Below are 23350 nucleotides of genomic sequence, written 5' to 3'. Positions count from 1 at the left end.
CAGTCCGTCGCGGAGACGAACAAAGTTCCCAGGGGCGTGTCAGAAGGGTATCAAAGGCGGGACAGGGACGTGCCGGGGCGTGCTTAAGAGATGGCCACCCTCGGCCGATAACCGAAAAAAGAAGGGCGGCCGTAGCGAAAATTTGGTCCACTTTTTTTGGACCCTTTTTTTTCACGACCAAGTCCCAAAAAAGTGCCCGAACTGCCCAGATGACCACCGGAGGGAATCAGGTATGACCTGCCCTGACTCCCCCAGTGGTCACCAACCCCCCTCCCACCAAAAAAAGAAAACAACTTTAAAAACATTTTTTGCCAGCCTGTATGCCAGCCTCAAATGTCATACCCAGCTCCATCACAGCAGTATGCAGGTCCCTGGAGCAGTTTTTAGTGAGTGCAGTGCACGTCAGGCAGGTGGACCCAGGCCCAACCCCCCCCCCCCCCCTACCTGTTACACTTGTGGTAGTAAATGGGAGCCCTCCAAACCCCCACCAAAACCCACTGTACCCACATCTAGGTGTCCCCCTTCACCCATAAGTGCTATGGTAATGGTGTAGAGTTGTGGGGAGTGGGTTATGGTGAGGATTTGGGGGGCTCAGCACCCAAGGTAAGGGAGCTATGCACCTGGGAGGTATTTTAATGTTTTGTTTTATTTTTAAAAGTGCCCCCTAGGGTGCATGGTTGGTGTCCTGGCATGTGAGAGGGACCAGTGCACTACGAATCCTGGCTCCTCCCACAACCAAATGCCTTGGATGTGTTCGTTTTTGAGATGGCCGCCTTCGGTTTCCATTATCACCGAAAACCGAGGCCAGCCATCTCAAATCCGCCCAAATCCTAGGCGTTTGGCCATGGCCACCCATCCTTTTCGATAATACGGTTGGGACTGCCTCTTCTCGTAGCTGTTCCCGGAGATGGGCACCCTTAGAGATGGGCGGCCCCTTTCGATTATGCCCCTCTATGTGGAAAGGGGGAGTAGGAGGAGTAGGCTCTTGAACAACACTAGTAGGCGACGTAGGTTAGGAACAATCTCTTTATTTAAATATACACTCGACTCAACACAGCTGTCTTTTGGCGCTACAGATGCCTTCTTCAGGAGTCTTGTGATATATAAATATATAAATATTAAGCTCAAAAAGAATGAAAGCCAGGCTTCTGCTACAATTGTAATCCACTGCCGATGCAGGAAAAACAGCTCCATTTCTGCTACAATTGTAATCCACTGCCGATGCAGGAAAAACAGCTCCTCTATGCAGAGCCTCTATGTGTACTGCCAACCAGTATGTGTTGCCATGAGCATGGTCAGAATAATACCTTTCTAAAATAGCCCCAGTAGCGTACAGATCCTCATGTACAAATTTACACCTGTTCTGAAAGTGTACATTTGTATGTTATGTCACATATTTTATGAAATAAATGCATACGTTGCATGTTCGCCCATACTCCCCCCCCCCCCCCCCCCCCCCCCCAAATTACAGCTATGGAAATGCCTATCTGCAGATCGTGTAAAAGTGGACTCACACTTTCTATTCACTTATTCATTGCTTGCTTATACTCCTGCAGGTTTTATATAATGAGTCCTTTTTTTGATATAAAACTTGATTTACATACAGAGCACTTTATAAAATTATTCCATAATATTAATGTAGATATGAAATTCCTGCAGTGCCATTGCTATAGTTTCATATACAGATCTACATTGACAGTGAAATGAGAAACTAGTCCCCACTAGTGCAATTAAACTTATTAGAAGATTAAAACATTTATTGTGTGATTCTAATTTTAGACTTGTTCAGAGTGTTATTTTCCCCTGCTTTGACTATTGTAACTCTTTGTTAATTGGACTACCTAAAAATTGTTTCAAAGTGTTTAAGTCGCACAGAATGCCACTGCAAGAGTGTTAACTAATACTCCTCGGTTTCTTTGTATTACTCCAGTCTTAAAGATGTTGCATTGGTTGCCAATTGAATTAAGAATTTCATTTAAGGTGCTTTGTTTAGTTTTTAAAACATTGAATAAATGCAATCTCTCCAAATGTTGCAGCTAATCTAAAAATATATCAACCAGTGAGGACTTTATGGCCCGCAGATAGAGTGGTGTTGGCGACTCCATCGTATCATATTGTTGGTTTGGAAGAATATCGAACCTAGGGCTCTGTTTACTAAGCCGCGCTGTAGGTGCACAAACATTTTAGCGCGCAATAAAATTTTGTGTGTATTAATGCTAGACACCCATAGGAATAGAATGGGTATCTCTATCGTTAGTGCATGTTAAAAAGTTAGCATGCCAGCGCAGCTTAGTAAACAGGGCCCTAAGTGTTAAAAATTAAAGGACCAAGGGCCCTGTTTACTAAAGTGCGCTAGTGTTTTTAGTGCATGTTAAAAATTAGCACGCACTAACGCTAGACACCCATAAGAATATATGGGTGTCTCTAGCATTAGCACGCCTACAGCGCAGCTTAGTAAACAGGCCCCCTAAACTTTGAAATGCTTTGCCCCTTGAGATGAGGAAACTGACGAATCTTGACTGATTTAAGAAAGAGCTAAAAACACGACTGTTTCAGCAATATTATGGAAATGACCAGGAGTAATGAGATCTGGTAAATGGAAGCAATTCCTAGATTTAATTGTTGGGAGATCACATGGAATGAAGTTAATTGAAGATGTTATGCAGCTCTTGACTTAAGTGTTGGAATGTCTTGTAATATATTGTTGTTACTTTTATATTATGTATATTTTTATTGTGAGCCACCTAGGATTGTTAGATTGGGCAGGATATAAATCTTGAAAAATAAATACTGAGGGCAACAATTTGAAGCGCCATATAAATACAAAAAAAAAAAAAAAGGACTGCCAGTTGAAATGCATGTTTCCAAAATCATACCTTTCTACACTGGCAAATAATCACTAGGATTGTTTTATAGCAACATTTTAACAAAATGCATGTAGTACCCCTTAAGCATATGGCCACGTTAGTTCTAAGTCACTGGATTTATTAATGCTGAACAGATTGGTTCAAATCTTAGCACATTTTAAGCTGCATTTCTACATGACAAATGTTTCTTGAGTATGCTTTTCTTGCCTTGTTCCCATATGTTACAGCTTCATTTTTCTTTATTATGTTTTACAAGCTGAGCACATGGTTGTTTGCAAACTGGGCTGGCTATGCACGATTTAAACTTGTGATTTAAACTTGCACGATTTAAACTGTGTGATACTTTGTGTGCCATTTGTAGGTGTTTCTACTAGTGTGTTTAGAACATTACTTCATTGTGCTGCAATACTCAAGAAACAAAAGCGTGTCATGATGTAGTAATATCAACCAGATTTAACTGGAAGCTGATGGTTTATAGGAGCTGAGTGGGCATCAGTTATCTGATGATTCCATTGATAGAAAAGATACATTTTATTGAGATGAGAGCTTTATTTTTCTCTCTGGCTGGTCCATTTATGGAACAAGTTACCAGCTGATTTAAGAACAATAGCCGATATGATGAATTTTAAGAAACTTTTAAAAATTCACCTATTTAAAACAAGATTTTGAATGCGGAAGGTTTCATACTTAAAAAATAAGAAAAACCCCACAGGGGATAAGGGAACCACCTGGCCCAACAATTTAGTAAGATAAATAGATATGTCATTCCAAAAACTCCTAATCTTCAGACAACCCCAAAATGTGTGAAAAAAGGAATTTTGACCTTGCCTGCACTTTTGACAAATCGGAGAATCTATTGCCCCCACCTTAGAGTTGTTCCTCCGTGAAATATGCTCTTTGTAGTGTACGAAATTGACATTCCCTCAGCTCCACACTCACCGACATCTCCGGGATACGCTTAATAAGCTTATACGGATCTACGGATGTGTCTGACAACCCCAGATCTCAACCCCATTTAGCACTCAGATCCACAAATTTCTGAGGTGGTAAGATAGATTGCAATTCTTCATATAAACCAGACACTGACAGCTCTCCATCCTGAAACTTATCAAAAAACGTCTGTAAACATGTGGCCAGAGAAAATGATAAAGCGGACATATCCAAGGAGCGTATATAATACCTCAACTGATTATATGCCATAAAATCATTAGTCTCTACTACCCCCCATTCACGCAATATATTCCAAGAGAGCATCCTGCCTTGCCCATCCAACACATGTTGTAACAGAAAATAACCCCTATCTGCCCATCATCTAAAACTCACATTATCAAGCCCTGGTGAGAACTGCAAATTACCCAAAATCGGTAACTGATCTGAGATCTCAGGCTGGCCCCCCAAAAGTGGAATCAAATAATACCACACCTGTCTCAATGACAGAAATATTACACTGAGGCGGACACTTGAGGGCAAACAGCCCGTTGGGGAATGCAAGAGAGAATGGACATGCCACGGAGAATAAAAGGCTGCCTCGTACCTACGCGGCATATAACTTTGCTCCTCCAATATCCAATCCCCCAGGTGTCGAAGAAGACAAGCGTAATTATATAAGCGTAATTTTAGAAGACCTAATCCTCTGTATCTCCAAGAACCAAGTAGATATTTAAAAGACAGTTTCGGTTTCCGCCCGACCCAGCAAAAACGAGACAGCAATTTCTGTAACGTGACCAAATCTCTTTTCAACAACTTGAGGGGCAATAATTGAAGAACATACAACCACTTAGGAAATAATACCATATTAAAAAGTTGGATTCTACCGTGGATCATCAGCGGAAGATGTATCCACTTAGCCAACTGGGCACCAGTGTGATCCAGTAATGCTGTAAAATTCACCTTATAAAGAGTGGTTGTATTTTTAGGGAGCTGAATACCCAAATAACGAAAGGAGTTAACCTCCCATTTATTTATTTATTTATTGTATTTGTACCCCACATTTTCCCACCTTTTTGCAGGTTCAATGTGGCTTACAGAGTATGGAAATGAGAACGTCATTACATGATTTAAGAAAACAGTCAATCATAAGCTGAGGTGAAAGAGGAATTTAGGTAGAAGGTGTTAGGTAAGGTCGTGTGAGAGGTGTTTTGGTGTACTTGGGTGGTTTAAGGAATGATTTGTTTCATTGAGGGTGACTTTTGTAGGCTCTGTTGAAGAGATGTGTTTTCAAAGCTTTGCGAAAGCTGGTTAGATTGGTCATGGTTTTTAGGGCCATGGGTAGTGTGTTCCAAAACTGTGTACTTTTGTACGCAAAGGTAGTAGCATAAGCCTGTTTGTATTTCATTCCTTTGCAGCTGGAAAAGTTCAGGTTGAGGAATTTGCGGGCCGATCTTTTGGCATTCCTGGGCGATAAGTCCACTAAGTTTAACATATAGAGTGGGCATCTGCGTGAATGATTTTGTGTACAGTCGTGCAGATCTTGAACTCAATTCGTTCCTTGAGCAGGAGCCAGTGGAGTTTCTCTCTGAGGGGTTTCGCACTTTCATATTTAGGTGTTCCAAAAATGAGTCTGGCTGCAGTGTTCTGGGCTGTTTGGAGTTTTTTGATGGTCTGTTCTTTGCAGCCTGCGTACAGAGCGTTACAGTAGTCCAAGTGGCTTAATACCAATGACTGTACTAGGGTGCGGAAGATGTTTCTTGGGAAAAAAGGTTTTATTCTTTTGAGTTTCCACATCGATTGGAACATTTTTTTTCATCGTGTTCTTTGTGTGGGTGTCGAGAGTGAGGTTTCGATCAATAGTGACTCCAAGGATTTTCAGATTTTCTGAGATAGGAAGTGTGCAGTAGGGTGTGGTTATTGTGGGGTATTTGTTTGTATTGTATTGGGGAGGTGAGAACTAGACACTGAGTTTTTTCTGCGTTGAATTTTAACTTGAATGAGTCCGCCCAAGAGTGCATTGTCTGGAAGCTCTGGTTGATCTCGTTGGTTATTTCGTTTAAGTCACTTTTGAACGGGATATGGATCGTAACGTCATCGGCATATATGTAAGGGTTAAGGTTTTGATTGGCTAGGAGTTTGGCTAATGGTATCAGCATTAGGTTGAAGATAGTTGGTGAGAGGGGGGATCCTTGAGGAACTCTGCATTCTGGTGGTGAGGAATCCTTCAAACCATTTGAGAACTTGGCCTCCGATTCCAAAGTACTCTAGTAGGTGTAATAGTATTTCATGATCCACCATGTCGAATTGTAGTTTGAATATGTTCTTGCCGGTTGCGATCGTTTTTTTGAATGTGTTCATTGTCGACACTAGTACAGTTTCAGTACTATGATTTGATCGAAATTCTGATTGAGACTCGTGTAAAATTGAGTGTTTGGTCAGGTATTCCGTGAGTTGTTTCGTCACTATGCCTTCCATCAATTTTGTTGTGAGTGGGATAGAAGCGACTGGTCGGTAGTTGGTTAAGTCCATTGTGCTTTTCTTGGCATCTTTAGGCAGTGGAGTGAGTAGGATATTTCCATTTTCCGTGGGGAAGAGTCCATTTATGAGTCTATAGTTTACTTGGTTCGTGAGGTCTTGTTTGAATTGTTTGGGTGCGGATCTTATTAGGCTGGTAGGGCAAATGTCAACTTTGCATTGAGATTTGGCATATTTACTGAGCCAGTGTGTGAGTTCATTTATTGAAATCAGGTCAAAATTGGTCCATGATCGATCGGCTGGGTATTCCCCAGGATTTGGGTCTAAGCATTCAAGGATGCTTGTATACTCAATGGTATTGCTTGGTATCATACGTCGGAGCTTTGTGATTTTTTCATTGAAATATTTCGCTAAGTTGGTGGCCGATGGGGTGTCTGTGCTATTCGAGGTGACCCGTGTGGTGTTTAGGAGGTTGTTTACAAGTGAAAAGTTTGTGCGTGTCCTTGTAGTTTGGTCCTATTATAGTTTTGTAGTGCATTCTTTTGGTATGTCTGATTTTGTATTTGTATTTTCTTTGTACCTGTTTCCACTCTGAGTGTGTGATCATCTTTTTTTTTGCTCCATGCCCTTTCTAGTCTTCTGACCTGTGTTTTTAGTTCTTGGCCCCTCCAGTTCTCCTTGACCGAAAGCCTGGTAGGCAACACCAGGGACTTATTCAAATTCAATTTAAAGCCTGAGAAATCCCCATATTCACCAAAACTCTCCATCAACGTTTCCAAAGGATCCATGGGGGTTGACAATGGGGCTGATTTTCAAAGCATTTAGACTTACAAAGTTCCATAGGTGACAATGTTCCATAGGTTACAATGGAACTTTGTAAGTCTATGTGCTTTGGAAATACCATATGTACCAATAAATCATCTGCAAATGCGGAATGTTTAAACTCTTGGGAACTTATACTGACCCCTTGTATATCTGGATTGCTAACAATTTCCCTAATCAACGGGTCTAAAGATAGGAGAAAGAGCGGGGGTGACGGGACAGGCTTGACGAGTACCCCGACGAATCTCAAATTCCGAGGAAAAGACATCGTTAATCTGTAATCTTGCTTTAGGAGCTTTATAGAGAGTTCACACAGCATCCAATAAAAAAACAGTTACCCCATATTGTGAAGAAGGGGATAAGGGAACAGAGAGGGGGGTACCGGCGGAGGGGAAGATAAGGCCCAGAGGGAGGGGACAACCCAGATTCTTAGCTCAGGGAGTTCCACATGTCAGGAGAAGGCATAGATCATTTTCCCCAGAGGGCTGGAGGCAGGGTAAAAACTATGATTCCCAGCAGCCCTTGAGGAGGTCTTACAACAGAATCAAAGACTTCCTATCCTAGCAGCCCCCAGTGGAGCCCAAGGGAAAGGCAGGTAAAGGTGAAACCCAAGACGCGGTCGGGAGGCCAGGAATGGAGGGGGAGCCTCTAAGCAGAACTGATCAGGGGGAGGAGGATCAGCTGGAGAAAGGGTGGGGCGAGGAGCCTATGGAATGGAAGGGGGAAGAAGTGAGGCAAGAGGAGCCGATGGATATTGCAGCTCTGGCAAGATCCAAAGGTGGAAAGTTCAAACAGCAGGTGACCGCTTGGTGTGGGGTCTGGGTAAAAAAAGGAAGACAGTGGCTATCGTGGAGGAGCCAGGAAGCGAAAGGGTCAAGTGGGAGGAAGCCAGGAGATAGAGCTGGCCAGAGAAGGGTGGGTCCCCTGGAGGCTCTCTCCCTCTGAACTGCTGGGGAGGGGATTTTTAAACTGCTTGTTTTTGAACTGCCTGTTTGGACGTGCTTGTTTTCTTTGAACTGCTTGTTTTTGGGGGACGGTTTTTGTTTTTGGAATCGCTTATTTTGAATTGCATCATTGTAACTGCTGAGATTCATGCGCTGTTTGTGTTGAACTGCGTTATTGAAACTGATGGGGGATTTCTGAGCTAGGTGTTTATGAACTGCATTTTTTGAAGCTGTTGAGATTCCTGAACTGTTTTGCTTTTGGAACTGCATTATTGAAACTACTGGGTTTTTTTTTTTTTGAACTGTTTGTTTTTGGAATTACATTCTTGAAACTGCTGGAGTTATTTTCCTGACTGTATATTTCGGGAGCTGTGCTGAAATAGTGCTGCTGACGTACCCCAGGTCGAAGGGCACATCTGGGGATTACAGGGTGTTGTATCTCAGTGGATTATCATATATAAAACTTGGGCCGGAGGCCAGAATTTTCCTTAAAGGAGCGGAGGGATTCTTCACAATATCTAGGAAGCACCGCAAAAAGAAATCCCCAAACCACTTGATAAAACACCTTCTCTGCGTCAAAACTGACAAAGAAGGCTGACCTACCCTCTCCTTATGTTCCATCGACAGTAAAAGCTTTCGCATATTATGAGTTATTGGCCTTCCACGGACAAATCCCACCTGTGGTTCTGCTATTAAGTCCGGAAGCACCCGCGCCAATCTATTCGCCAATATTTTTGCGTATAGTTTAGCCTCTATTCAAAAGAGAGATAGGCCTATAGGAAGAAGGCTGCGTAGGGTCCCTTCCGGTTTTCAACAGTAGTACAATGTGTGCCAATTGAAGAGATTGTGGGATGTCCCCCGAAGCTACAAATTGGGTAAAAAAAAAAAAAGATTGCAAAGTGGGAACAATCGATGGGGAAAGCAATTTATAAAATTCAGCTCTAAATCCATCCGGACCTGGCATCTTACCCAGGGTGCTTTGGATTACCAAAGCCATCTTCTGAAATGGGGGCATTGAGCTTAGCCAAATCTGCTGCATCACAGCAAGGCAAATCCAAACTACCCAAATATATGTCCCCCTCCAAAGTATTCTTTTCCGGGTATGCTTTCAGCAATCTCCCGATCCGTACGTACCTTCGTACCATCGCCCCTGTCAATCTGAGGTATAACCCAAGACCCCCTAGACTGCCTAATCAAATGAGACTTGAGCTTCCCAGCTTTATTCCTGTGAAGATACAACTGATATTTGTAGTACTTAAATAATTTCAGCGCCCTCTGATGAAGAAGTTCATTGAGGGAAGATTGAAACGCAATTAGGGAACTTCTCAATCCAGGGTCGTGGCTACCCCATATTGACGTCGGACCTGCACTAGTTGTTTTTCTAGTTTCAAAATTTCTGTATCTTGAGCCTTACGCATGAAGGAAGAATAAGCCATTATCTCCCCTCTCAACACAGCTTTAGCTGCCTCCCAATACAAGATTGGCTGATCCCTATGACCTGCATTATGAAGCTAATCCATCCATTTCTGCATCAAAAAAATCTTGAAATGCTGGGTCTCAATATAACTGTGGAGGGAAATGCCAAACAAACTGTGCACCATCAGGGCCTTTTAGATCAATGGAACACCAAACACATGCATAATCTGAAACACTATAGGCTCCAATCCCTGTCGAGACCACTGAGGAAAACAACCCCGTGGACAAAAGCCAGTAGTCAATCGGAGATTGTGAACTATGTGCCCTCGACAAGTGTGTATAATCTCTTTCCAGGGGGTGCAGCGTACTCCAAACATCCAATAAATCCAAATTTGAACACAATAAAGGAATACCTTTAGCTGGGGATCCCCCTCCCCCACAGCCACGAGATCTATCCAGAACAGGATCATGAACCATATTGAAGTCACCCCCCATAATGATGGGTATATCCACAACCCCGATCACCTTACGTATAATAGTTTTAACCTAGGTATGGTCATAGACATTCGGTCCATATACATTACACAGTAGTAGGGGGTTTTTGTTAACAGAAACCTTGACCAAAAGAAATCTACTTTGGGGATCTCTCCATGTCTGATGGATCACTTAACCATCCATTGTCCCAGGTACAAAATAAGTACCCGTATATAATATGTAGCTTTGATTGTAACCATAGAAAGGCGGTATATCAAAGACCATCCTCTTCCCCTTTCGAGAGTGTGCCCTATTGCATACTATTGATGGCACTGCCCCCAAAATGAAAAAAAATTAGGGAATGAAATGAAAAATAGAAAATAGAAGATTGTGGAATAATTTCTATCAAACTCTGCTAAACAAATTCCACTTAAATCAGTTCTACTGAAAATTAGAATGTGGATATTAGTGACTCAGATGGAAGGAAAAAGCCTCAGAACCCAAGTCAGGAATAAAACTGAAATACCTGACATTAAAGGGTGCTCACCTCATTGACTGAAAAAAGCTTTCACTTTATATTTAAGGGCCCTGTTTACTAAACTGCGTTAGAAGCACGCTAATGTTTTTAGCACTAAAAACGTTAACACATCTTGGTAAACAAGGCCCTAAATGATTACTTCACAGTCTGTGCAACCCTCAGTGCAATAACCTTTAAAGACATATCTGTATTTCAAAGAGAGCGACTGCAAATGGGAAAAAAAAAGACAGGGTCCCACAGACGTGGCCAATGTTTGCTAGTAAGCTGCATCAGAGTTTATAGGACCTTGCTTCCTAAAAATAGAACAAACGTGTAAGCAACATTAAAAACAAAATGTACTATTTCACCCACAACCTGCTCACTGACTCTCAAAGATGGCCATGAGTCACTCAACTTGCTCTTTATAAATGCGGGTGATTTCATAATTGTGTCACTTCCGCTAAAACGCTGAAATTTCTCAGTGACACCCATTAATTAAAGTAAAAAATAAAATGTATATATTAATAAAAATGTTGCCATTCATTTATGAATAATCAGTTGTGAAGATTTTTAAGCATATTCATATTTCATATCCATATGTAATTTTTCAAAATGTAAATTGTGATTAAAATGTGGTTTTTCGCTATAACATAGGAATTCATTCTTTTGATCTTCCTTAAGTCTACCCATTATTATTAAATAAAGCTATTTAATAATGTATATTTCAGATGAGTGGAAAGATAAACATTACAAATTAAAGCAAAGGTTCCTTTTTTCTAAGTGGACCTACAGATGCGTGACAGCTATTTTAATTACCTTGGAGCTGAAAGAACTCTTCATAGCCTCTCTCTCTCTTCCTCCTTCTGCTGCTGTAACACTCATGCATTCTGTACCAATTCAGATAGGCATGCACACACACTACATTCACGTTGAGAATCTCCTCTTTATTGCAGACCTCTCAGGTTCTATGAGCTTGATCAAATTCCAGGCTTCATAATTTTTGCTCTTCGTGCTCACTGTTAGGAGTTAATACCTCAGCACTATAAACTTGAGTTAAGAGCCAGTATGGTTCAGAAGTTTTACAGAAGTAGAAGTTCTAAGGAGCAATGAGGAGCACAATTAGCTACAGTTTTTGTTGCAGGTTGATATGTACAGTGCACTCCATTTAAGTTCATGTCGGATAAGCACATGCTCTGTTTAACTGCATGCTGTACTTCGGTCCTGTTTTTGGCACCATCAGTTTCTTTGGGGACAGACTTCGGTTTTGCACACCACTGATAAGTGCAAGATTCACTATGCATGGTTCAAGACCACTCCTCTGCAGGAAAGACTCCGCATAAGCATGTGCATGGAATATGGAAGCTGATTGGCGCGTGACAACCAACGAGATTTCAAATTTACTGCCTCTTTGCCACAGGCAGTATAAGCGTACACCGGGGTCGTTGTCGCGGCGGAACTGTAAGACTTTAACAATGGCTGAACGAACAGAAGTTCTTAAAATTAGAAAACAAAGTCAAGCATCTATTGCTAAAGAATATGGTGTCAATCCCAGTCAAATTTCACGTGTCTTGAAGCAGAAACACCAGCTTCTGGAAGACTGGCAAAACAATACAAATCCACAAAGGAAACGAAAATGGGCGGTAAAAGCTGAGGAGGTAGAAGATGCTCTTCTTCGGTGGTGTTCTCGAGTCAGGAGCAGACAGTTTCCTGTCAGTGGTCCACTGCTTATGGAGAAAGCTAACCAGCTAGCTGAAAGTCTTGGACTAACTGAATTCAAAACCACTGTTGGATGGTTGGAAAGATGGAAGGAGAGGAACAGCATAAAATTCAAGAAACAGCATGGTGAGAAACAAGACGCTGATGACTTTGGTGCTGAAAATTGGGTTGTTTCATTTCTTCCTACCATCTTGAACGAGTTTGCACCTCATGACATTTTCAATGCTGATGAAAACGGTCCCTACTGGCGAGCGATTCCTGATGGAACACTTACATTCAAACATGCCGAAACTACTGGAGGTAAAACGTCGAAGGACCGACTGACGATCCTCCTTTGCTGCAATATGGATAGGTGTGAGAAGTTGGAACCCTTCATCATTGGAAAGCGCAAACAGCCCCGTTGCTTCAAGAATGTTAAGCGACTTCCTGTGTCATATGAGGCTATCGCAAATTCATGGATGACTGGGGAAATTTGGAAGCAATGGCTAAAGAAGTTAGACACTAGAATTCGGACACAAAGCGTCTGATTTTGCTGCTTTGTGATAACTGTGCTGCACACAGGGATGATGTCAGGCTGTCTAATGTCAAGGTGGTGTTCCTGCCACCAAACACTACCTCTCTGATCCAACCTATGAGTCGGCATAATAGCCAATTTCAAACAACATTATCGGGCTCTTGTGCTACGTCATCTGATGAGCGTTATGGATGACCAGACTGGCAAGGATAAAGGTGCTGTTGAACTGACTCGTAATCTATCACTGTTGGATTCCCTACATATGCAGAAAGAAGCCTGGAATCATGTTACACAGGCAAACATTGTGAACTGCTACAAGCGGGCAAGCTTTTTTATGGATGTGGAGAGGGACAAAACAGATGTAGCTGTTTCAAAACGCGTCAGATGAACAGGTTATTGACATCCCAGCCGGTGTTACTGAAGACAGCACTGATGTCGAGATATGCACCTACACGCAGGCAACAACGGCTGATGATGGAACAGATGAAAAAATGAGCAGCGAGGCACATGCTGACAAAATTCAACAACCTCCTCCTGTCACTTTTGCAAGAGCGCTGGAGAGTCTCAACACCATGCGGGCCTATCTGGAGGCCACTGGATGCAAGTGCTATGACAGTTTTTACCGTCTGGCAGACGTAGTGTATGGAACTCACAGACCCAAGATTGTACAGAGGACTGTGATTACTTCAAGTAAGCCTAATGTCAGTTAACGGAGACTGTCTACTGTATGTATAATAAACAGTACTGTCCATGTTTATCAGATGTCAAGCTTATTTGGGTCACAACAGTTAAGTGCACGCTCTGGTTAACTGCATGCATTTCTTTGGTCCTAGACCCTTGCACTTAAGCGTATTGCACTGTATTTGCTCACACCTTTTTTCAGTAGTAGCTCAAGGTGAGTTACATTCAGGTACACTGGATATTTCTCTTTCCCAGGAGGGTTTATAAATCTAAGTTTGTACCTGAGGCAATGGAGGGTTAAGTGACTTGCCCAAGATCACAAGGAGCAGCAGCGGGATTTGAATTGGCCACCTCTGGATTGCAAGACCGGTGCTCTAACCACTAGACCACTCCTCCAACCAATGCTTTGTAACAATAGATGAGCCATTTTGAAATTGCTTCAAATTCTTTCTGAGTTAAGGAAAGGGGAAGGGGTCAACTTAACTTAGTTTGTGACCTGGTTTGGCTGACTTGTAGAAGAAATGTTATTCGCAGATCTAATTTTGATCTTTACATGGTATTAATATTTCTACTTGGTGAGCTGGGCAATACAATAGTTTGCATTGAAGTTTAAGCATAGCTGCTTAACAAATTCTAAGTTGAATATAAGAATTTGAGGGGGGGGGGGGCAAAATTCAGAGCCACATCTGCTACATGAAGATAAGCAAATGTTGACTCTGCTTATCTTTATGCCCAGTATTCAGTGTCCTTAAACTGATCACTTAACTATTCAGGTTATGACTACTCTTTGCACAGTACCCTTAAGCCTTTGGCTTTTCTTAAAGCAAAAGATCTATTGTGGCCAGACACTGAGTTGTCTAGCCGAAAGTGGTCTGTTAGCTGGCACAGATTTTTTTTTCTGAAAGCACTTATGTGATTAGCATCAGGTTCTGAATACATAAGTGTTTTCAAATATCAACCTGTTAGTTTTTAGTTCAAATGAGGTTACATTTGGTTTGGAAATCTAGAAGAGATTTCTACTGGACTGAGTACATACTACTACTACTACTACTAACTAGCGTTTCCATATCATCATGCTGATCAATCCATAGACTGGTGGGTTGTGTCCATCTACCAGCAGGTGGAGATAGAGAGCAATCCTTTTGCCTCCCTATATGTGGTCATGTGCTGTCGGAAACTCCCCAGTATGTTCTCTATCTCAGCAGGTGGTGGTCACACACAGCAGCAGCTCTGGCTAGGTCTCCAAGCCTAATTTTTAGGTTTTGTTGAGTACCTGGGGTTGAGGGCTCTTCTTGAGCAAGTGCAAACCTGGTGGCGCCAGGTCCCTCCTTTTCTCCCCCCTCCCGCTGGCTCCGTTAAAAAAAAAAAAATTTTGGACGTCCTTAAGGGCGTTTATTTCGACGTTTATTTAAACGTTTATTGCAGCTACTCACTGGGACACCAGGTCGTTACAGCTCGGAGCGAGAAGCAGGTAATTTTTACCTTTTTATAGCGGGCAGGGGGTTCCCCGATCGATCTCCACGTGGCCTATGGCGTCGGAGGGCGAGGGCGCGAAGGATCGCTCCCCGGACCGCGTGTGCGCTTCTAGCGGGGATGCGGGGGTCTTAAAGTCTGATTCGCCCTTGTTGGTTGTCAGTTCGGAGGCCGGTCAGTGTCCCGGGTCTTCCTCCGGTGCGGCGGTTTTTCCCGCCATAAGCGCCCATCCCCTGCTGCTCGCCTCCGCCATCCTGGCCGGCCACTCTGCTCGGACGGCTTCTTCTTGGGCCGCCCTTGAGCTGGGAGACGTTAATGCCATGGCCGCCCTTGATTTGGGCGACGGCAAAAAAGCGGCTAAAGTTAAGCGCCGTTCTTCCCGCGCGGCTCCTTCGCGGAGTGTTGCGCCGGACGCCATCTTGGATGCGCAGCATGCTTCTCCCCCGCTCTTGCGAGCGCCGGTTGAGGGTGCATCTAGGGCTGTGGCCCAGGCTGCTGAAGTGCACAGTCTGGGTGGTTTCTCCCCCGAGTTTATTTTGCTGCTGCATCAGGCCTTCCTTATGCAAAACGCTGCCCCTTCTCCCTTGTCCGATAAAGGGGTTGAGGCCCCCAGAAGTAAACGCCCTCGGGTGGATTCCCAGGCCTTAGAGGACTCTGTTTCCTCTGATGTAGATGAGGGCAGCGTATCTGAGTTCTCCCAACGGTCCTTTGGGGATTCCTTGGAGGAGACGGATTCCCGCTCGGATGGAGCGGATGACCCCTCTGCAGCGCGGATCTTTCGCTCTGAGGATTTGCCCAACCTGTTAGTGCAGGCCATGAGCATTTTGAAGATTTCCTCTCCAGAGGACGTCTCTCCCTGAGCCCCTGTTGGCTCCGCCATTATGCTGGGGACGAAGCGCCCGCCTAGAACCTTCCACGTGCATGATGCCATGCACACCTTAATTTCAGCTCAATGGGATGTCCCGGAAGCGAGCCTCAAAGTGGCTAGGGCTATGTCCCGCCTCTATCCTTTGCCTGAAAGTGAACGGGAGGCCTTTCTTTGGCCTACCGTGGATTCTTTAATCACTGCGGTGACTAAGAAAACGGCGTTGCCGGTGGAAGGTGGCACGGCCCTAAAGGACGCCCAAGACAGAAGATTGGAGGCGGCCTTAAGGTCGTCCTTCGAGTCGGCTGCCTTAAGTTTGCAGGCCTCAGTTTGCGGCTCCTACGTGGCCAGGGCGTGCCTGACGATTGTGCAGCGGGCTTCCCCCTCGGATCCTTCCTTGAGGGCTGATTGGCCGGCCCTGGAATCGGGCTTGGCTTATTTGGCAGACTTGCTGTATGATGTCTTGAGAGCCTCGGCTAAAGGTATGGCTCAGACAGTCTCTGCGCGGCGCTGGCTTTGGCTGAAACATTGGTCTGCGGACCACGCCTCTAAGTCCCGCCTGGCTAAGTTGCCTTTTAAAGGCAAGCTGCTCTTTGGGATCGAGCTGGACAAAATTGTGACCGATCTTGGCACGTCTAAGGGCAAGAGGTTACCAGAGGTCAGGGCTCGGGCCAGTGCTCGCCCTGGTATCTCCAGAGGACGTTTTCAGGAAGCCCGTCGGTACCGCCCGGGCAAGTCGAGCTCCTCTGCCCCCTCTTCCTTCAAGAGGAACTTCTCCCCCAAGCAGCATTCCTTTCGCAGAGACCGCCATCCCGGAGGTGCGCCCTCCGGTCCTCCCCCAGGGTCTCGTACCCAATGACGGGGTCCTGGTCCATGGCCCAGTGCAGATTGGAGGACGCCTGTCCTCGTTTCTGGGCGAGTGGACCAGGGTAACTTCAGACGCTTGGGTGCTGGAAGTCATCAGAGACGGCTACAAGCTAGAGTTCTGCCGACCCTTAAGAGATGGGTTTGTACTCTCTCCCTGCAAGTCTCCGGTCAAAGCTGTGGCAGTGCAGCAGACCTTGGACAATCTGATCCGCCTGGGTACGGTCGTTCCGGTGCCAGAAAATCAGCTTGGCAAGGGACGTTACTCCATTTACTTTGTGGTACCAAAGAAAGGAGGTTCTGTACGGCCTATCCTCGACCTCAAAGGGGTCAATCGGGCCTTGAAAGTTCGGCACTTTCGCATGGAGACTCTCCGCTCTGTTATAGCGGCAGTGAAGGCAGGGGAGTTCCTGGCATCCTTGGACATCAAGGAAGCGTACTTGCATATTCCCATCTGGCCTCCTCATCAACGCTTTCTGCGTTTTGCAGTACTGGGCCGACACTTCCAGTTCAGAGCCCTCCCGTTCGGGTTGGCTACTGCTCTGCGGACCTTCTCCAAAGTAATGGTGGTCATCGCGGCCTTCCTGCGAAAGGAAGGAGTACAAGTCCATCCTTATCTGGACGACTGGTTGATCCGAGCCCCCTCTTATGCAGAGTGCAGCAAAGCTGTGGACCGGGTGATTGCTCTTTTGAGCTCCCTGGGGTGGATCATCAACTGGGAGAAAAGCCAGCTGCGCCCGACTCAGTCCCTGGAGTATCTGGGAGTTCGATTCGACACCCAAGTAGGCAGAGTGTTCCTGCCGGACAATCGGATTGTCAAACTTCAGGCTCAGGTGGACCAGTTCCTAGTAGCCTCTCCGCTTCGGGCTTGGGACTATGTGCAGCTGTTGGGCTCTATGAAGGCCACGATGGAAGTAGTGCCCTGGGCCAGGGCTCATATGAGACCACTACAACACTCTCTGCTGCAGCGCTGGACTCCTGTGTCGGAGGATTATGCTGTGCGCCTTCCCTTGGACCCAGCAGTGCGCAAGGCGCTGAGCTGGTGGCTGAAGACAGACAAGTTGTCTGCAGGGATGCCTCTTGTGACCCCGGAGTGGATTGTCGTCACGACGGACGCCTCTTTGACGGGCTGGGGAGCCCACTGCTTGGGAAGGACAGTGCAGGGGCTCTGGTCTTCTGCAGAGGCAAAGTGGTCTATCAACCTCCTGGAACTCAGAGCCATTCGGTTGGCGCTTTTGGAGTTCCTCCCGGTACTGGCGTTGAAGCCAGTACGGGTCCTGTCGGACAATGCCACGGCTGTGGCCTATGTCAACCGCCAGGGAGGTACCAAGAGCGCCCCTCTAGCCAAGGAAGCCATGAATCTATGCCAGTGGGCGGAAGCGAACCTGGAACAGCTGTCAGCGGCCCACATTGCCGGAGTCATGAATGTCAAGGCGGACTTTCTCAGTCGCCATACCTTGGATCCCGGAGAGTGGCAGTTATCGGCTCAGGCGTTCTTGGACATCACGAAGCGCTGGGGCCAGCCGAGCCTAGATCTGATGGCGTCATCGGCCAATTGCCAAGTGCCGCGCTTTTTCAGCAGAGGACGGGACCCTCGATCTCTGGGAGTAGATGCTCTTCTCCAACAGTGGCCGACACAGGAGCTTCTCTATGTGTTCCCGCCCTGCCCCATGTTGGGCAGGGTACTAGATCGGGTGGCAAAGCATCCGGGCCGAATAATCCTGGTGGGTCCGGACTGGCCCAGACGTCCCTGGTATGCGGACTTGATCAGGCTCTCAGTGGACGACCCTCTGCGGCTGCCAGTGGAGCAGGGCCTGTTGCATCAGGGTCCCGTGGTGATGGAGGATCCCTCCCCCTTTGGTCTTACGGCCTGGCTATTGAGCGGCAGCGTCTGAGGAAGAAGGGCTTCTCAGACAAGGTCATCGCCACTATGCTGAGAGCGAGGAAGCGCTCTACTTCTACTGCTTACGCCAGGGTTTGGCGTACCTTTGCAGCGTGGTGTGAAGCAGGCTCACTTTCTCCCTTCACTGCTCCAATTTCTTCAGTGCTGGCGTTCCTGCAAGAAGGTCTGGAGAAAGGCCTGTCGCTCAGTTCCCTTAAAGTCCAGGTAGCGGCTCTGGCTTGCTTCAGGGGCCGCCTGAAGGGTGCTTCCCTGGCTTCGCAGCCAGATGTGGTACGTTTCCTCAAGGGAGTTAATCACCTGCGCCCTCCTCTGCACTCAGTGGTGCCTGCGTGGAATCTCAACCTGGAGCTAAGAGCCTTGCAGAAGCCGCCTTTTGAACCCTTGTCGAGGGCATCTCTGAAAGACCTGACGTTGAAAGCAGTCTTTTTGGTGGCTATCACTTCAGCCAGAAGAGTTTCCGAGCTCCAGGCGCTCTCATGTTGAGAGCCTTTTCTGCAGTTCACTGAGGCAGGAGTGACTATTCGCACAGTGCCTTCCTTCCTGCCCAAGATTGTTTCTCGCTTCCATGTGAATCAGCAGCTCTGTCTCCCTTCCTTTCGTAGGGAGGACTACCCAGAGGAATACTCTGCTCTCAAATTTCTGGATGTGAGATGAGTCATCATCAGATACTTGGAAGTGACCAATGATTTCCGGAAATCGGATCATCTGTTTGTCCTGTTTGCAGGTCCTCGTAAGGGTCTGCAGGCTGCTAAGCCTACAGTGGCAAGATGGGTCAAGGAAGCCATTGCAGCGGCTTATGTGGCCGCGGGGAAGGTGCCGCCTATTCAGCTGAAGGCTCACTCCACTAGAGCTCAGGCGGCCTCGATGGCAGAGGCCGGGTCCGTCTCCTTGGAAGAGATATGCAAGGCGGCAACTTGGGCATCGGCCCATACCTTCTCCAGGCATTACCGCTTGACTGTGGCTGCTCGGGCGGAGGCCCGGTTTGGAGCTTCAGTGTTGCGGTCAGGGATTTCTATGTCCCGCCCTGGGTGAGTACTGCTTCGGTACATCCCACCAGTCTATGGATTGATCAGCATGATGATATGGAAGGTAAAATTATGTATCATACCTGATAATTTTCTTTCCATTAATCATAGCTGATCAATCCATAGCCCCTCCCAGATATCTGTACTGTTTATATTCTGGTTGCATTTCAGGTTCAAGTTTAGTCTTCAGTTCCTTCAGGAGGATTTTTTTGTTCAAGTTTTTCAATTGGATTCTTCAAGAGTTGAGACAAGTTTGTGTTACAGTGAGCTGCTGCATTCCTCTCCCCTCCGTTTTACGGGGCTGGATTGAGACATAAATTCTGCCGGCGCTCCCTCCCGCTTCGTGCGGCTGTAGGGCAGCTTTGTACCCTTCCCGCTTCGGCAGTGTTAGGGTCAGTCAGCTCCTCCCGCGGTTGCGGTTGCAGGATAAGCCAGATCCCCCCGCATCGGCGGGGTGGTGTCCCTCCCCCGCTCCGCGGGGATGAGCTGGACGGATTCCCCTCCCCCACTTGTGTGGGGCTGAGCTGGGTTAATTCCCCTCCCCCGTTTCGGCGGTGGTGAGCTGGGCAGAGTGTCCCTTTGTGGGTGTAATTCTCTAAGTGCTGAGTCCTGCGGATGGAGCTTGGATATCGACATACTGAGGAGTTTCCGGCAGCACATGACCACATATAGGGAGGCAAAAGGATTGCTCTCTATCTCCACCTGCTGGTAGATGGACACAACCCACCAGTCTATGGATTGATCAGCTATGATTAATGGAAAGAAAATTTATCAGGTATGATACATAATTTTACCTTCTAAAGCGCTACTAGGGTTACGCAGCGCTGTACAATTTAAACATAGAAGGACAGTCCCTGCTCTAAGAGCTTACAATCTAAAGACAAGTGAACAATCTAGAGGACGAGTGAACAGTTAATCATTCAATTCAGAATTTGAACTGGGACAAACTCTGTCTTTAAAACTTGAGATCAGTGTCCAGCTGAAATTCAAAAAGATATCTTATTGAGTCTGGCTGTTTCAAAATACTCAAAAGTTAACCAGATATTTAGGGATAGATTTAACAGGCTAAACTTAAACGAATAGTATTGAACATCAGCACTACCGCGTTAATTTTTAGTTATACCCTCAGTGGCGTGAAGTGACATTTATAGCAGGGGATTCATGAGGTGTGCATGTACTCACTGTTTGTGCTGAACAAGGTCTCATCTTCGTCTCTTTCTGAGAGTCATAACATTCGCCACTTCTCATTTTGACTTCTGTGTTGATCTGAAGAAACTTAAATTCTGTATCACCATCACCTTTCCGAAATCTGTCCTTCATAGTTATACACAGATTGCCGTTTCTCACAAAAATTAAAAATATTATCCCATTATATCTCAGGATGTAGAAATGGTGAGGGTACTGGGCTATATGAGCCTAAAGAAGTAGCACAGTAGGAGCAGGAAGAGGTGGCAGGAGACCATTGATAAACTTGGAGGGAGGGGAGAAGGGACATATAGAGGGGCATAATCGAAGGGGACGCCCAAGTTTTGCTGAGGACGTCCTCAGCAAAATGTCCCGATGTAGGGGCTGGGAAACCCGTATTTTCGAAACAAGAGGAACGCCCATCTTTCGTTTTGATAATACGGTCGGGGACGCCCAAATCTTGAAATTTAGGTCGTCCTTAGAGATGGTTGTCCCTAGACTTGGTCGTTTCTGATTTTTGGCGATAATGGAAACTAAGGACACCCATCTCAGAAACGACCAAATGTAAGCCCTTTGGTCGTGGGAGGAGCTAGCATTCGTAGTGCACTGGTCCCCCTGACATGTCAGGACACCAACCACTACCATAGCCCTTACGGGTGAAGGGGGGCACCTTGATGTGGGTACAGGGGGTTTGTGGTGGGTTTTGGAGGGCTCACATTTACCACCACAAGTGTAACAGGTAGGGGGGGATGAGCCTGGGTCCGCCTGCCTGAAGTGCACTGTACCCACTAACACTGTTCCAGGGACCTGCATAAAGCTGTGATGGACCTAAGTATGACATTTGAGGATGGCACAAAAGATTTTTAAAGATTTGTTTTGAGGGTGGGAGGAGGTTAATGACCACTGGGGGAGTAAGAGGAAGTGATCCCCGATTCTCTCCGATGGTCATCTGGTCAGTGTGGGCACCTTTTTGTGCCTTGGTCGTAAGAAAAACAGGACCAGGTAAAGGCGTCCAAGTGCTCGTCAGGGACGCCCTTTTTTTTTTCCATTTTATGGATCGAGGACACCCATGTGTTAGGCACACCCAAGTCCCGCCTTTGCTACGCCACCGACACACCCTCGTAAACTTTGGTCGTCCCCCGATGGAAAGCAGTTGGGGACGCCCAAAGTCGACTTTCGATTACGCCGATTTGGGCAACACTGTGAGAAGGACGTCCATCTTCCGATTTGTGTCGAAAGATGGGCGTCCTCTTTTGAAAATAAGCTTGATAGTCTCACAAACTGTGTGTTTCTTGGTTTGGCTCCTTAGGTGAACATATTTGTGGGCTTCCCCCCATCTCCAGAGATCCCTACCCCCCACCATCATGTCACCTCTCCAGAAGTAGCCTTGCCCAGCTTCCCTGGTTGGGGATGGGGCCCCATCAAATTGGTCTGCACAGGGCCCAATACTTGCTAAGACCGGCCCTGCATGTACCTACAACAGCGCAGGCCATTTTTCAGCGCACTTTAGTAAAAGGACCCCAATATGTGTTATGAGATCCATATGTGCTTTTTAGCATCTCTGAGGAAGGCAGTTCAGAGACAGGAAAATTACTTGGGTAACTTATTTATTAGGCATGTGCACAGGGAACTTTTAGTCCATTTTTGAAGTTGTGATCCTTTGTTCATGATTCATACCTTTTTATTCTTCATTTCATTTAATGTGTATAAGAATATTTCAGTACGTACAAATTGATTTTATGTGTGTCAGTTTGTAAGTTACCATGTTAAATTGATTTTTTATGCATTACATTTTTAAGGTGCACTAATGAACCAAATACATGCTAATAAATGCATATCCCTACTGTATACCTTAAGAATTGTCCTTGCCATGACAGAAAAGTGTCTACAATACAAAAAATGACATATACTAAATTGTTTCAGATTCCCAGAAAAATCTTTACAGTTTAACAGCTGGAGATTTATCAGGCCACAACAGATGTTTAAAGAATAAAAGTGAGACTACTGAAGTTAATGAGAGGCCAGGAGATAAAGATCACATCATTGCAATTGCGGCAAGGTAAGTTGAACTTCCTGATTAAATTGAGGGCATGGAGCAGTGAAACATATGATGTAGAAAAGTTTGAAGGTGGGATACTACAGTACTGATCTTCTATAAATGTATATACATTTTACTTGCCAGACTATACATTATTGAATTCCCATAATGTCATTCTGTTATATCAATTAATAATTTTGTCTGAAAGTAAACTAGTCATTGAAATGTTGGCTTAGTTTATTCAGGTGTATAGGATAGTCTGTTGATAGAGTGGACAGAATCAGGGACTGAAGGATTTCCAAATTCAATTCAGTCTTATTCTGTTAAAATCACTTCAAGAGCTTGGTTCAGTTCTTGATACTGGTGGAACCGTAACAGATAAAATCAACATGCATGCAGTCATGATCTGTATGGTAGCCATATCGCTAAGGTTCTTTTTGACCCTTTTGCGTATAAATGGATCCTCTATTGTGATCCACCAGGTATATAAAATGGGGACATAAACAAGAGTCACTGTATCTCAACTGTAGTATATTTATTTATCCCTATTGTCATGGTTAGCCCTTGTGGTCTCCTTATCCAAGTTCACTGCACAGGTGGGGACCTTCCACCCTGGCTTACTGATTCACAATTCCCCATGG

General features: G+C 45.5%; 1 protein-coding gene across 4 annotated transcripts in view; it reads left to right on the top strand.

Moving 5' to 3' along the window:
* The window catches only part of ZBBX (zinc finger B-box domain containing), a 182708-nt gene that overhangs the window by 157541 nt on the left and 1817 nt on the right, over nt 1-23350 (top strand). For all 4 annotated transcript variants that reach the window (XM_030217101.1, XM_030217100.1, XM_030217098.1 and 1 more), the window contains one exon: nt 22595-22730. In XM_030217101.1, coding sequence (XP_030072961.1) covers nt 22595-22730 — 136 coding nt within the window. The remainder of the gene's footprint in view (nt 1-22594; nt 22731-23350) is intronic.

The sequence above is a fragment of the Microcaecilia unicolor genome, chromosome 10, assembly GCF_901765095.1.
Source record: "Microcaecilia unicolor chromosome 10, aMicUni1.1, whole genome shotgun sequence".
Lineage (NCBI taxonomy): Eukaryota > Metazoa > Chordata > Amphibia > Gymnophiona > Siphonopidae > Microcaecilia > Microcaecilia unicolor.
This window is presented reverse-complemented; position numbering and strand designations above follow the sequence as displayed.